This window comes from Xiphophorus couchianus, chromosome 7 (genome assembly GCF_001444195.1).
Source record: "Xiphophorus couchianus chromosome 7, X_couchianus-1.0, whole genome shotgun sequence".
NCBI classification, from domain to species: Eukaryota; Metazoa; Chordata; class Actinopteri; order Cyprinodontiformes; family Poeciliidae; genus Xiphophorus; species Xiphophorus couchianus.
Genome location: NC_040234.1, coordinates 10,372,979 through 10,387,633, shown reverse-complemented (window position 1 = coordinate 10,387,633; position 14,655 = coordinate 10,372,979). Strand labels below are relative to the sequence as shown.

Here is a 14,655-nt window from a genome sequence, read left to right as displayed (position 1 = left end):
AAATGTTTTGTTATGTGACGTTAATGAATAGGGCGTATGAATATTTTCTGCACTCCGTGTAATTAACATCAAGCACAGGAAAATTACGCAACTTTAAAAATGACAAGTTATGGTTTCAAAACAGCAACACTCAGCCTCCTGTGAAGATTTCCAAGAAGTACTATTTATATTTTCTTTACTGGTATTATACTCTTGCTGAGTTGCAACGCAAGTACACCGCAACATTTTAAATTTTCTCATTTTAATTTTTCTTCTAAACATATTTTGTTTATGGCTGGCTTTGTGGTTTCATTCTACCTCCATCTTTATACAAGAGTCCCAAATAGAATTTTTCATAATGACTAACCAAGGTCTGTTTAGATGATCATTTATTACCTTTATGCCTTGAATACACCTAAGAAAATTCAGTTTGGCGATAGCATGCCATCAGTCCTCTGATAACAGGAATTTTTATTTCGCTTTCGAGCAATCCAGTCCCCAACTTCCTCAAAGACTTCCTCTGGTTTCAAACCTCAGCTAAATCTTATGCATTTCCTTTTCCAGTCTCACGTTAAATATAATTTTGCAGAACAAATTCACTGGCATGGTATGCATGCTTCTTTTCTCCCTATCCCAGGAAAACTACACTTCTACTATCTATAAAAGGTCTGATTCTGACCATTTAAATGCCTTTATTTGAGCATATTGTGCAACTTGAAACAGGGGCACTGCCAGGAATCTTGGGCCCCCTGACAAAAACTTAAATTGTCCCCCCCCACGCAGCTGCTGTTACAATTTCTTGATTCTATCTGACCTAACAAAAAAAACGTCACAATTTTAAAGGCTTGCAACCGCCTTGCTTTCTTTGGTCCAATACTGATAACGAGAAAGCAGATGAAATAGATTTTTCATAGATTATCTCTCATACCATACTGTCACAACATAATGACAGTTTTAACAAATATGTGAAAATATATGTATATATTTTTATAAATATGTTGGCCAGGGGCCCTTAGAATTGTCATAACTTTTCCCCTATACGGCACCCCTGACTTGAAACCGCAGCTATTGCCACAGGAAACAAAGACAAGGGACATATTAATTTTTTGACTATATAACTAGTCATTCTTAGATTAAGAAACGTAAAATGTGTTCAATTATTTTGCAATAACCAATTATGAACAGGAAAAAAATCACTGTATGCAAATAAATTATATATATCGTAGATAATAGGTATATATAATAATAATATTTTTTGCTGTTAACTAAGATGAAAGTCCTCCCCTCATTTCCTGATTTTGCTTCTCCACTCAATAAGGACAGGATTTGTGTTCAGTGGCTGCATTTCCATCTCCAGGACGATAGGTGTCGCTCTTTCCATGTTTCATGTCCGTTGCCTGAGAGTAACAAATATCAGTTGGAATGTTTCTGGACATTTCTTGGATTATTCCGATAATCAAGAACCATAATGAGCCTTGAGAGGGTTTAAGAGTTTCACGTTGTGATACTTAAGGAGGGGAAAGGGTGAAGCCATGAGCGAGTGACAGACAAAATGTTAAGATCGAAAAATGCATACAGTAGGCATTCAAAAAATAAAATAAAATAAAAATAATAATTAAAAAAACATCCAAGAGCAACTTCTTTGATCTTGTTCTCTCCTTTCTCAAATTTATATTAAGGTATATTATCCACATACAGATTGAAAATTAATTTATTGAACTTATTTAGTTTAAAAAATGAAAGTTATAGTGGTGTAATTAATACATTTTCCCTCTAACTTTGATAAGTATGGCTTACAGATACAGAAAACCTAAAATTAGGTTTCTCAGAAAATTACAGTAATCCGTAAAAGCAATAAAAAAAATGTCTTCTTTTTTTTTTTACTTTAGAAATCAACCTAAAATATGTCCCTGTTTTACACTGCATCCAATCACCATCATCTGCACTGACTTTGGATATGATGGAAACTTCACTCTAGGCCTCCTGTGACTTTCTGTTCCCCACTCCCTCCAGACTGTGGGATGTTCATTTCCAATTGAGATGCAACATTTATTTTCAGCTAAAAAGAGGACTTCGCAGCACCGAGCAGTAATGCCATCTTTTCCTCCTCAGTCAGATAAAATGACCCCTGACGTTGAAGTTGAGCCAAGCTGCAGTGCATGCGATTTGATTTGTCCATAAACTCTCGAATGCAATATTTGCTTCAGAATATTTTTCTGGTTGTCATGTGGAAGGAGTTTCTCCTTGCACTCAACCTTCTGTTAACGTGTGGAAACAGCTCCCTGTGTGTGAACAGCCAGTTTATATGAGAAAATGACTTTTCTGAAGATAAGACTTTGACTTATCAGCTAGTACACACTTGAAATCCACCACTTTGAATTTTTACAACTGAATTACCGAAATAAATGAACTTTTTTTTTGGTGATGTTCTATTTAAAATTTAAGGGGTGGGAAATGCCCCTCCATGTCTCTCTGAGGTAACGCCCCTGAAACCTGAGGATATCATTTGCGTTCATCCTCTCCTCTCCATCCTTGTCTGTCCGTATTTGTATTTGCGTGCGAGATGCGAGCAAGAAAACGGGAGTAGGAGCTGCAGAGACGCCCCTCACAGCAGCATCTCAACAGTTAAATGTTAATTTATCAGTCACCCCTGTGAGTACGCGCACACACGCACATGGTAAGCCCAGTCTTCATAAGCAGGCTGCCACCGCTGGCACCTCGTTGTTCCTTCCCACTGATCCTCCTGCTGCAGCGCAGAGCGGCTCGGAGAACATGGCACTGGCCGACACGGAGCGCGCCGCGTCCTGCTGCGGGGACTCGGGCTCCCCGTTTTCAGAGATCATCGAGCTGAACGTCGGCGGGCAGGTGTACGTGACCAGGCACAAAACTCTGATCGCCGTGCCGGACTCGCTCCTGTGGAACATGTTCAGCAAGAAGTCCCCCAAGGAGCTGGCGAGAGACAGCAAGGGACGCTTCTTCTTGGACAGGGACGGCTTCTTGTTCCGATACATCCTCGACTACCTGAGAGATCTGAACTTGGTCCTTCCGGACTACTTCCCGGAGAAGAGCCGCCTGCAGAGGGAGGCTGACTTTTTCTTGCTGCGGGACCTGGCTAAGCGCCTCCGCCCGCGGGTGAGTAAGGACAACTCGATCAGCGAGGAGATCAGCCAGAGCGACACGGAGGACGGCGGGCAGTGCTGCTCCTCCTCCGGGGAGCCGTTGCGCGCCCTGTCCGCCAGCGGGGCCATGCGCTCACCGTCTCTGGACTCCAGAAAGTCCGGGTACATCACCATAGGATACCGCGGCTCCTACACGATCGGTAGGGACATCCAGACCGACGCCAAGTTCCGGAGGGTGGCGCGCATCACCGTGTGCGGCAAGACCTCTCTGGCCAAAGAGGTGTTCGGAGAGACGCTGAACGAGAGCAGGGACCCGGACAGGCCCCCGGAGAGGTACACCTCCCGCTACTACCTGAAGTATAATTTTCTGGAGCAGGCGTTTGACAAGCTGACAGAGGCGGGCTTTCACATGGTGGCCTGCAGCTCTACGGGTACCTGCGCCTACACCAGCAACGATCCAAACGAGGACAAGATCTGGACAAGCTACACCGAATATGTCTTCTGTCGGGAATAAGCTCATTCGTGCCATTTCGATGTAAAAATGTACATAGCAAAACAAAATCTGGAAAGGACTGTCTTTTCAAAAGTTCTTGTTCTGAATTGTAGGGAGCGAGTGGCAGAGAGAAAACTGGTAACTCGACTCGGAAACAGATTCTAGAGACGGTTCTAACTGAATTTAACCGAGAAAATCAATTTGAATTTGTTAATTGAGCATCACATGAGCAGTTGCGCCTCCAAAGTATGGGAGAGGGGGCGAGTGGTTATCCTTAAAAATGTTCATTTTCCAGTGTCCAAACAACATGTGGATATTTAGTTTCTCACCTAAAGTCTGTGTGACATGATTTCAGATCTTCACTTAGAAATGACAAAGGCACTTCTGATTCTTCAAAACGAAAAGCACAAGTTGTTACATTTAAACAGAAATGAACAAATCTCTCTTTTTTTTATTTGTTCCGTAAATCGGACACCATGGTTTAGACCTGACAGCAAAGCTTTTAAGAGGGTTTCCTAATAATTTTTTTTAAATCATCCCACTCAAAGTAAGAAGAAAATCCTCCAAACTCAACATAACACACCATAAAGAGCTAGAGCATTTCAAAGCAAGGGTATTAAGCAACAGGTATTAACTTATTTAGTGCAGAAATTCAACGTTAATTCATGTTAATCTTTCTCTGCTATTTTTCATAGAACATAACTGCATATTTATATTATTAGCCAGGTAAATATGTTACCATTTTGATTTTTTAAATATAAATAATACAGCAGTATTTAATATTTTTTCTTACATGTTGAATTGAATCTTCTCAAAAATGTAAAGATTACAAATGTTTGTGTGTTCAATTAGATGAGATGCATCTGATGTGAAAATGTTGAATGAGTCAATGGATAATTAAGATTCGTCTTGGACTTGACGCAAGTAACTTGAGACCTTGATTTGACAACTTGACTTGGACTTAAATATTAACGAGATTAGACTTATGGCAAAAGATTTGAGACATGGATTTTTTTTGTGGTATTAGTGGCCTTTGTTGACAGAAGATGGGAAAGAGGCCAGAGAGAAATGGGTAGCCATGCAGCCAATGACCAGGTATTGAACTCAGGACAGCTGTGACGTGGATTGTTGCGTGGGGAACTTCCTCTAATCATTAACCCTTGAGGCTTGACTTGGACTTGTCCCTCAAGATCAGACAGTACTTTGAAATTGCTCCTGAAAAACAACGACTCTTAACCTAGACTTAGTCCTTAGTAGCTTAAGACGTTATTTGGATTTGCCTCTCGTGAACTCAAGACTTAATTTGGACTTGCCCCCATAGGATTTTGTCTTAGTGCTCAGTAACCTGAGACCTGACTCAGACCTGCTCCTTAAAGACTTGATACTTGACAAGGAGTTGGAAGAAATGACATGCAACCATCCCTGCCATCTTTTGAAAACTTTCTGGAGGCGCCCCGGTGTTTGTGCTGCGTGGCATGGCACAAGCAACCGCCATCGTCTTCATCGCCATATAGTTCCAGCTGATTTAACTGATTGATATCAAGGAGCTGACAAGCGAAGATTAATATTCAGTGTCAATGTACATTCAGGGCTGACTTGTTTGCCCAGGTTTTGTAGTGTCTTCTAGCAGTTTCTACCACTGCAGTGACCGTAAATGTATACGTGGAATGTTGGCTATATTTGTTACAGTGTTCAGACCTAAATAAAGCCTTCTTCTCTTGTACTCCAAGCTCTTTGCCAATCATGTTCCTCTTATAATCTGCACTATCTGTTAACATTAGTGGCATTTTGCCACTCCATGCCCCCTGCATTTCAAACCCCTACTCCACAGGGAATCAAAGAGTCAGTCTCAAAAAGAGAGACATACCCTGAAAGGCACTGGGGAAATTAGTTTCACTTTTCGAAACCCTAAAGGCCTAACGTTGAACATTTTCCTCCCTTTCATGTTTGGCTTCTTGGATGTACTCTGTTTTCTTTTCAACCTCACGAGAAGAAAGCCTCCACATCTGAATGTCGTTGGCGTTTAAATATTGCAGGAGGATGTGCCGCTCCTGTTTTGTCACGCGAATTCAGCAGCGTGGCGTGTGGATGCAAATAATGCAGCTGCGCACACATGACGCCATTATCATTTCAAGTGTAAATAATGAAAGGGTCCAGCTGCACACAAATAGGAGGGTGCCGTCTGCCAGGGATTGTGGCTGAATGTCAGTGACTGGCCAGAGTACAGCCAGCTCTCGCTTGAAACAGACTCAGAAAATGGATTGTTACACCTTCAAAATGTGGCTGGGATTAGAAAACAAACAACAGGCCCTCTTTGGGGCTCGGCAGAGATGATCTTTTGGCTAAATCATTTAAAAAGACCTCAGGTCTTCTTCAGTCACCATGTAGAAATTGTGTGAATTCAGTAATATTTACCTTAAATAATTATCACATTTTTAATCTCTGCTCTGTATTTTCATTCTAAATTTATGTTTTGCACATTTGATAAAAGCAATGTGGCCGGCATCTCAACAGTCACAACGGGTTTCCCTACTAAAATTTATTTAGTGAGATTCAGCAGCTCAGTACTGGTTTAGCCTTATTTTAGGTCAAATTCATTATACCCTTAGGTAATTTCATAATTCAAAATTTGTAAAAGAAGAGCTGGTACAACTTCTTTTAGAGCTGGTACAGCTCTAAAAGAAGAGTGACTGTACAGCGCTCTGTAGTCCGAAAGCCTCCCACTGACTCCTTCAAACATGCCTTGTGTCATTGTGGCAAAATCATCCAAATGACTTTCCAGAGAAGACATTTGCCATGTCCTTGTTGGTCCTGCAAATTTCAATCTAGCTTGAAAGAGTTGAGTTTGGAGCAGAGTCTTCTTTCTTGATTGACACACACTCACACCATGGCAATGTGAAACTGGTTTCATTAGACAGTGACACTGGTGGTGTAGTAATTTTCCATTCATGGTAAGTTGAGGATTTTGTGGGTCCTAAACTCTTCCTGAAGAATTTTTTTTCACTTAAGTCTGATATGTTGGGTCTGGTGCTTTGAAACTGGGTGTTCCAACAGAAGAGCTTGAGTTGCAATTTGCTGAGAAACATTTAATGAAATATTACTGGGGATTCATTGATATATTTGAGTCTGCATAGAAATTGCGATCCTGTGGACTTAGAGGAAAATCTAAAATAAAAAACTTGTTCACCCAGTTCTTATTTCTGCATTTCTCTGAAACCACTTATTTATAAAGGGTCCACCCTGAAAAACAAGTCAAAATCACTCTCGGAGAGCTAATAGACACATAGTTAGAGTAGAGATGTTGGTTTACAAGAAGCACATTATAAGTTATATTCTCACAACCTTTTCCCATACAAAATCTAGGTATTACATTGAGAAATGTTCATGCTTCAAAAATAAATAACTAGTTTTAATTCTTTTTTTTTTTGCATCAGAGATGCACAAGACAATGGACAACATTGCCATTTATTAGAACTGGCTTCTTTTACATGACATTTATTCCTTGGAAACACCCTTGATTAGTCACCAGTCCATCATCGATTTCTGGGTGCAAACAACTGACTCATGCCCATGTTTACTCATGAAATATTACCAGCACCTCAGCCGCTGTGACACTTGTCTCTTCTGAGACTGCGGACTGGGACCCAATTGAACATGTGCAGGGAACTATCATTCACAACTGAACAAATTGTTCAAGCTGTTGCAGCACATGCAAATTCAGTCCCACAGCACTTGCTTAGTATTTCAGCCATAGAGCATGTTTTCCATAGCTCCTTAGATTCATGCATGTTGGCTGTAATTTTATTGAAAGGAGAATAAATCTCAAGCAACAATCATAACTGAACATTACTCACTGATTATGAAACGGGAAGAAAAAGGAAGAAACAAGTAAAGTCTGTGAGATTGTGTGATGAAATCTTTATGTCTGCATAGCATCTTTGGACTCACTCGCAGTAGGTGTGACCTCTCTCGACAAATGTTACCAAATCCACAGACTTGGTGACATAATTGGCCTGATAGAACTGAGAGTTGTTCAAAGAGATTGTTAGAAAAGGTCAAGTGCATTTCTCAAAGCTTTATATAAATCATACACTAAAGATTTGCTATAATAATCAGGATCCAGGATACTCCCCTGTGTGAGTAGCTAACTAAGGTAAGTCCAAAACCCAGAATCTCCCAAACACAAAGGGAAGGACTTATGGTGGCTAGCATGAATACATTATGTAAGGTCACCCTGAATAAGAACTACTTCTAATTTTGCTTATAATGGTTAAGATTACATATTTTTTTAGATTCATAATCCACCACCTAAACATTCTGTACTAAATTCACCGTCACAACATTAGCTAGTTCTTGTTCATTCATCAGTTCTGTCAATAAAATAAAATTGGAGAATTTAGTGAAGCATAGTATATCTGCGATGTCATTGTGTGGCAATTGCATAGCATTTTAAACTTGATCAGTTTATTTAGGTCTTTTTTACTTTTTTCTGCTCATATAAATTTTCATTTATCTAAATTCTCAACAAACTACTTTAACAAGAGACACCAAAATGACTTTAATTAAAAATACCCCCCATTGCCGTACTGCAGTGATAAATCACCCACGAAGTAAATGTTGAATTGAGACACAGACACTGCATTTATTTCTAAACTATATTAAGAAGCGTGACTTGGAAACTAAAACATTCCTTCCTTCCTTTCTTCCTCCCTTCCTTCCTTCCTTTCCCTCCCTCCCTTCCGTCCGTCCGTCCATCCATCCATCATGTGCTTGTTGCAGATTCTCATACAAATTTAAGTCTTGCTCTTGGGTTATGTTTTGGGTAAACCTCTCTTCCAGCCGTCAGTATTTCACAGTTTTTCCTGACCAGCTTTTATGTCCCTGCTGAAGACATGACATACCCCAGCATGATGTTGCCTCCACTAAGTTTTAAGGTGCAGATAGTGTGTTTTTAGGGTGATATACAGTTCTGGTGAACCAGCACACAGCAAAATCCCAGATCCTCCCCTATATGCCTTATGGACCAGTGTAAAGTAAACAGGAATTCAAATGGCTTTATTTCAACAGTGGCAATCTCCCTGTCATTTTTCCATAAAGGTGAGATGTGTAGAGTGACGACTACACATGTCTGATTAATGTTCTCCTTACCCTGCATGGCAATTTAGGTGGACGGCCATGTCTTGGCAGGTTGGCAGTTGCTCTGCAATCTTTCCATTTTCCAATGACAAACTGAACTGTCATCTGAGAGATTTTCAAAGCTTTGGAAAATGTTTTATGACCTTAAGCTGCTTTAAAGTCTGCGGCTAAATTGTTTTGGCACGTTCTTTGGTCTTTGGAAGCTGTTTTTTCCAATTAGGCCACTAAATGCCCTGAAGTTGTATAATATTATTTATATATTATTTTTAAGAAATTGAAACCATATCTATTTAACATTCATCTTGAAGGTTGTACACTACTGCCCCATCAAATTGTCTACTTATCGTAGTGTTTTTCTTAAAATAACAAAGCTAATCATGTGTTTTAGGTTGAAAAGTAAGAGGCTTAAAATGTAGAGCAGCATCTAAAATTCAGCCTAGTGTGTATGGATGCTTACGAGTTGCATCCAAATATATAGAAGTTTAAAAAGTTGCACATGAGCACTGTGTAAGGACCGCAAAACATTGTATAAAGAAACAAAAAACATGACGTCTTGCAGAGTATGAAACAATTGAATTCACTTAGTGCAAATTTCTTTTTAACACTAGGAAAAGCACATGTTGCATTAAAATCCATCTCGTGTGCATCCCAGCCCTGCTGGACGATTGCCAATGCCACAATTTGCAATCACCAGGCTCCACATCAATGTAACACGTCCTGATATTACCTGAGCCGAGATGCTATTCACGCGCTCGGCCATTAAACCTGCCACCTTTCATGGCTGCTGAGTCCTTTTGAAAATTACGATCATCAAAAAGAAAATGTCCTTCCTGCAGCAGCAATGCATTTCTGTAAAAGCCTCCCCATATACAGCGCTGCTCGTCTCACATCAAAGCCCCACAGTCGAGTCTCCTCTGCATTCGGAGGGTTATTGCCAATCAGCGGCGTGTTATTTGCTCAGTGGCGTGCTCATTTTTTTCATTCATGTGAGGCAGCACCTGGCAGCAGCAGACTCCCCTTTATGCTTCTCATATTTGATTGCTGCCCTAAAGACCAATTACTGGACTTCAGCACCAATCAGGGTACATTAAGTTGCTCTTTCAGGAGCGCTGCAACTTTATTATGAGATCTCAATGAGTCCTGAATTAATCAGTGATGTTAGTGTTGGATTTTTTTTTTTTAAATGGTGGTCTTAAGATGTATTTTTCTTCTTTTGCTTTGGGAAAAGGATAAAGAAAATGTGTAATGATCATAAAGTTTTAAGGCTTTTAATGTCAAAAGTGTTTGTGATTCACATTTTAAAAAATTCTGAATTTCAGCTAAATTCCGCCAGAATACGTGTTTGTGAGTTAGTTGAGCTTTCTTTTGGACAACTGATGACTTTTGTCCCAAAGGGACAGAATGGCAGGGCGAGGACGTAAAAATAAGGTAAGACTTGTATTTCTGAGTCACTGTGGACAAAAAGTGTTTGGAGAGAAACATAAAACACCTTGAGGCGACTTTATAGGAGTAAGTACACTGACAGCTTTGCGAGCGGAAACGGAGTAAGACATGCTTATTGTTCTGTTGTGAAAGGAACAATAAGTCAACTCCTGTTCTTTTCTGGTCTTTAAATTGTCCAGTTTGTCCTTTAAAGTGATTTAAAAGTAAACGTCAGCACCGCTTTGGTTGAAGAATTGATAGTGGTTTGTGCCTAAACTCAGGCATTTTGTTTCTTTTACAGCGTTTCCTGATCCATTAAGGGCCACATCAGAAATGTCCCCGATGACATTTAAACGAAAAACAAAGGGAAATGGTCACAAACATAAAATGAATACATACAGTGGGCATCAAAAAGTATTTGACTTTTTTTCCACGGGACAGTACAGATGGCACAGTGTTTGGTTGTCTTCATATTGCATTAGTTTTATAGATAAAAAAAAACAATCAACTAACTGTTCAGCAATTGTCAACAATATTTAAATAAATCTTTAAGATCATATGCTGATGAGTATTCTCAAAAGTAAACAGCTTAATTTCTTATCTGAATGGTGATCTAAGGTAATCTAGACATGCCTAGTGTGAGTAAGGGGTAGGATAAAATAAATGGTTTATTTCTTATAATCCTTTCTGGCTTTCTGAGATCATATAAGTCATTCTAATCCCTCAAAACCAGAGCAAATGCTCAGACTGCTTCACTTGATATAAAAAACTCATCTTTTTGTTCCTGATGGAGAAACACAATCTTACATTGAACGTTACATTGCCCAAGTATTTTTTTTTTATGAAATGGATCAAATAGAAACAAAAAAAAGGAAAATATTTGGGTCACTTATGGATTTAAAATGATCCTTTAAGTGCTGACTGCCAATATTTCAGCTAACAGAGGCAACCAGTGTTACTCCGATCTTTTCAAAGGGCTTGAGTGAACTTCATTTTCACAGAAGGAAGTAGTATTATTATTTCAATCAAAGCAAATATTTACTCCGTTTTGTTTGAGTTTCCCCACTTTTGTGGAACAGATTTCTAGAGATACGTTTCCACACGAAGATGCAAATCGATTGGCTGTGGTAAAAAAAAACAGTACAAGGATAAATATGTTTCTGACTGAAATGTAGATATGATTCTGGTTCTTTTCCATTTGCTGTACTCGTTGCCCTGCCTGCAGTGGATGTACCTTTGTAAATTACAGGTTACATGTTGGATTAAATGTGGAAAAAATTTGGAAATGAAGTTTCGTCATTTTAACAGGGGTGTTAAACAACAATAGAGCTGTAGATCCGTCATTCATAGCTCAACCTGAGTCTAATAAATAATTCAGCCTTTCATTTATTAGTGTCACACTGGCATTCTCCATACGGCTCCTACTGTAAACACACAAGAATATAAAATACTTTCAAGACTTCAGGGTTAAACAAACAAGCAAAGACAAGTTCCTTTTCCCTTTCTCATTACCTAGAAGTAATCTTTGTCAATATTTAAAATAATCAAGAGAAGCTTTTGTTAGCCGGCCCAATCTAAAGCCAAAAAATGGGAAAGAACCTGAAGGATCCGAAAATCAAGGGTTCAATTTAGAACAACCCTTCAAGAAGTCGATACAAGCTCAGAGACGACTGGGGTGTAAAGATAAAATAGTAAAAAAAAAAAGTCTTTGTGTGTCATATCTGATTCAAAGCAATGACTGGTGGGGGAGAAAAAATGTTCTGTACACAACGATTCACAGGTGATTTCATCCTCCATGCTTTGAGCTGTGCCATATTACTCATCTGTACACTGGCAGTCTGACAATCCTCTATCTAGGAGTTTAACAAACACCACAGCGAGAGACGGATTCCTCTACAGATATTACGTAAGACATGCTAAGTCAATATCAATTGCCATTGGCAGCATACGGGTGAATTAGAGTACTGTTAAGTTTTTTTTTTTTTTTTCTACTGTTAACATTCACATCAGACTAAATGGGTTTTGATTTCAGCACATCGCAATTAAAGCATGGACTGTGCTTTACGTTGATGCTGGTGCATGAGCTCTGACAGATTTCTTGTTCAGAACAAGGATAGTGGAGGAAATAAAAAGTGAGGAAAGGGATGTAGAAATAGAGGATGGTAAAACTCTAACATCTGTTTTCCTCCACTGACAGATGTCTGCTTCCTCTGCTGAAGTTTCCAGCCTGATTAGACAACTAGGTCGAATGTATTTTCAGATATATTTTAGTTTTCAAACAAGTTCAACGAGAAGCTTCTGTATTTATCTATTTTTTTTACATATACTCTACCAAGGAAGCTGATGGGAACATTCAAGTTTGTCGCGTTTCCAATGTTTAATAAAAGCGTTGCTGTTCTTACGCAGAGAGGCAGAGAATTTTTTCCCTTCTATTTGGCAGAACGTGTGCATGTTGCTCGGCCGAAGCTACATCCTTCAGGCGAAGCTTAGACTGTCGGTGCTGGCAAGCATCTGTGGAGTTATTTTGATATTAAAAAGGATAATTTCTATTTTCCTTTGATGTCAAGAGCAGCTGTCCTAATCCTCCAACGAAATGTGCTCATGTGTTTCCATCCTTCATGCGTTTGTAACAACCTTCTGTATCTTCTCTGCGTTCTTTGATATTTTTCAAATTCATGGAGCAAACAACACGGCATGTTGAATGACATATGCCTGGATGACTCGGAGCGTTTTTTAAATAATATTTTTTGTTGTTGTTTTGAATGGAAAGGTTATTGATATATTTCAGTGCAAATGATGTTATTTCTTACGTTTATTCACTTTTCTTTTGGTTTCGTAATCAGGTCAAAGGTCACATATGACCTTCTATTGCAAGGGAAAGTGGGTCAGGATGATAACGTAAAATATTTTGATTAATTTTAATGTATTTATTGTTGAAAGCAGATGTTTACATACACTGTATAAAAAAGACAATAAATTGAGTCACACTGGAAGATGCATTTCAAGGCAACAACTCATATTTTCCATCATCTACTTGTCCTTCCTTGACAAGTCAAAAAAGGATGGAGAAGAAGCAAAGCAAAAATGGATGGATGGAATCCAAATGAGATGTTTCCTCAATGAAATTGACACATATTTGCAATAAAACAAGAAAAAAGGAAATAAAAAGTGTAAATAGAAAAGGAAACTTCAAAGCATTAAAACTTTGGTTTTGTTGCAGTTCTATTATACTTTCTTTGGCCAACGTTCCTCCCTGTTTGAACAGTTCTGAAGTGCTAAGCTAATGCTAACATGTTTAATATCTCCCTTTCGGTGGCATGTTGATATTTCTGCTCATCACATATGCAGAACATCACATGTTTGCAATTAAAGTTATAACTTAACAAGCAGAGTTCAAATTAAAGGACAAGGTAAGTGTTGTTTCATAAATCTAAAGTGGACAGGATCTTTTTGTCCCATAAACTCCACGTGCCTCAACGTAGCTCATTTTGTTGCAAATCCAAAAACGTGGATTGTGAAGTGCACATTTTCTCAACATTCATGTAAAGTCAGAAAAATTATACTGATCTTTGCTTAATTGCTGAGGCTTGTTAAAACAAAAAAAATATGAACAGAAAATACAGTTATTTTTACACTGGGATTCTTTTTAATGTTGAAGCAAAACTCTGCGGCTGTGCAGGATTTCTGCAGAGAGACACTCCGGTCTAAAATCCCTGGCGAGGGAAATTGCTGCAGGACATCAATACAGCGATGAGAGAAAGTTGATGACAACTCCCACTGCCAATTCAAGTTGGAAACATTGCATCTTTGCGGTGTTCCAGCAGCAGTGTTGTTAAACACAATGCACAGTGAGGCCCCGAGCTGTCATTGCTCAAAAGGTTTTGTTTTCATGAAGACTGCAATAAAGAAACATTGTACAAACGTCCCAGGCAAAGCTTTTTGTTTTTGTTGCTCCTTTACAGCTGCACAAGAAATTGTGTAGGCATTAAAGTAACATTAAGCAGGTACAAATATTAAATTGAGTAAACCATAATCATACTGTATCTCCAAACTTATGATTTTTATTTACTTTTTTGGTGCTTAACTTCTCTGCATTTCACATTTCTTTGCTATAGCTTTAATTAGAAGGTGCTAAAAGTCATAACATCAGACTTTTAGAGTGTTAGTGGCTGAGCAGATGTAACAATGCTTGGTATTCTCTCACAGCCACAGACTTGAGTTACACTGCATAGATTAATCATCAGGCATCCTACTTGGCCATCAATGCAACTACATAAGCAGGTAATTCTCTTGTTAACATGCGCCAATTTGTTAGGAATGCATCTTACCCTCCAGGTAAATGTCTGTAGCTTCGTTTCGTTTATCTTTGCAAAATGTTCCATAGTAAAAGTTGATGTAAGAATACTGCAAGGATTAAAATCTTCTTCCAAATGGCAGTAAAATTAAAACTATTGAGTGCAATAAGACAGCATCTCCTTCATCATTTTAGCTGGATTGATTTCAAGC

General features: G+C 38.9%; 1 protein-coding gene across 1 annotated transcript; it reads left to right on the top strand.

Moving 5' to 3' along the window:
- Window positions 1-1,859: 1,859 nt before the first annotated feature.
- Window positions 1,860-5,314, top strand: kctd12.1 (potassium channel tetramerisation domain containing 12.1). The gene has a single exon (XM_028024506.1). It carries the CDS (start codon window positions 2,752-2,754, stop codon window positions 3,610-3,612), a length of 861 nt encoding a protein of 286 aa, XP_027880307.1. The 5' UTR covers window positions 1,860-2,751; the 3' UTR covers window positions 3,613-5,314.
- The last annotated feature ends 9,341 nt before the right edge of the window (window positions 5,315-14,655 follow it).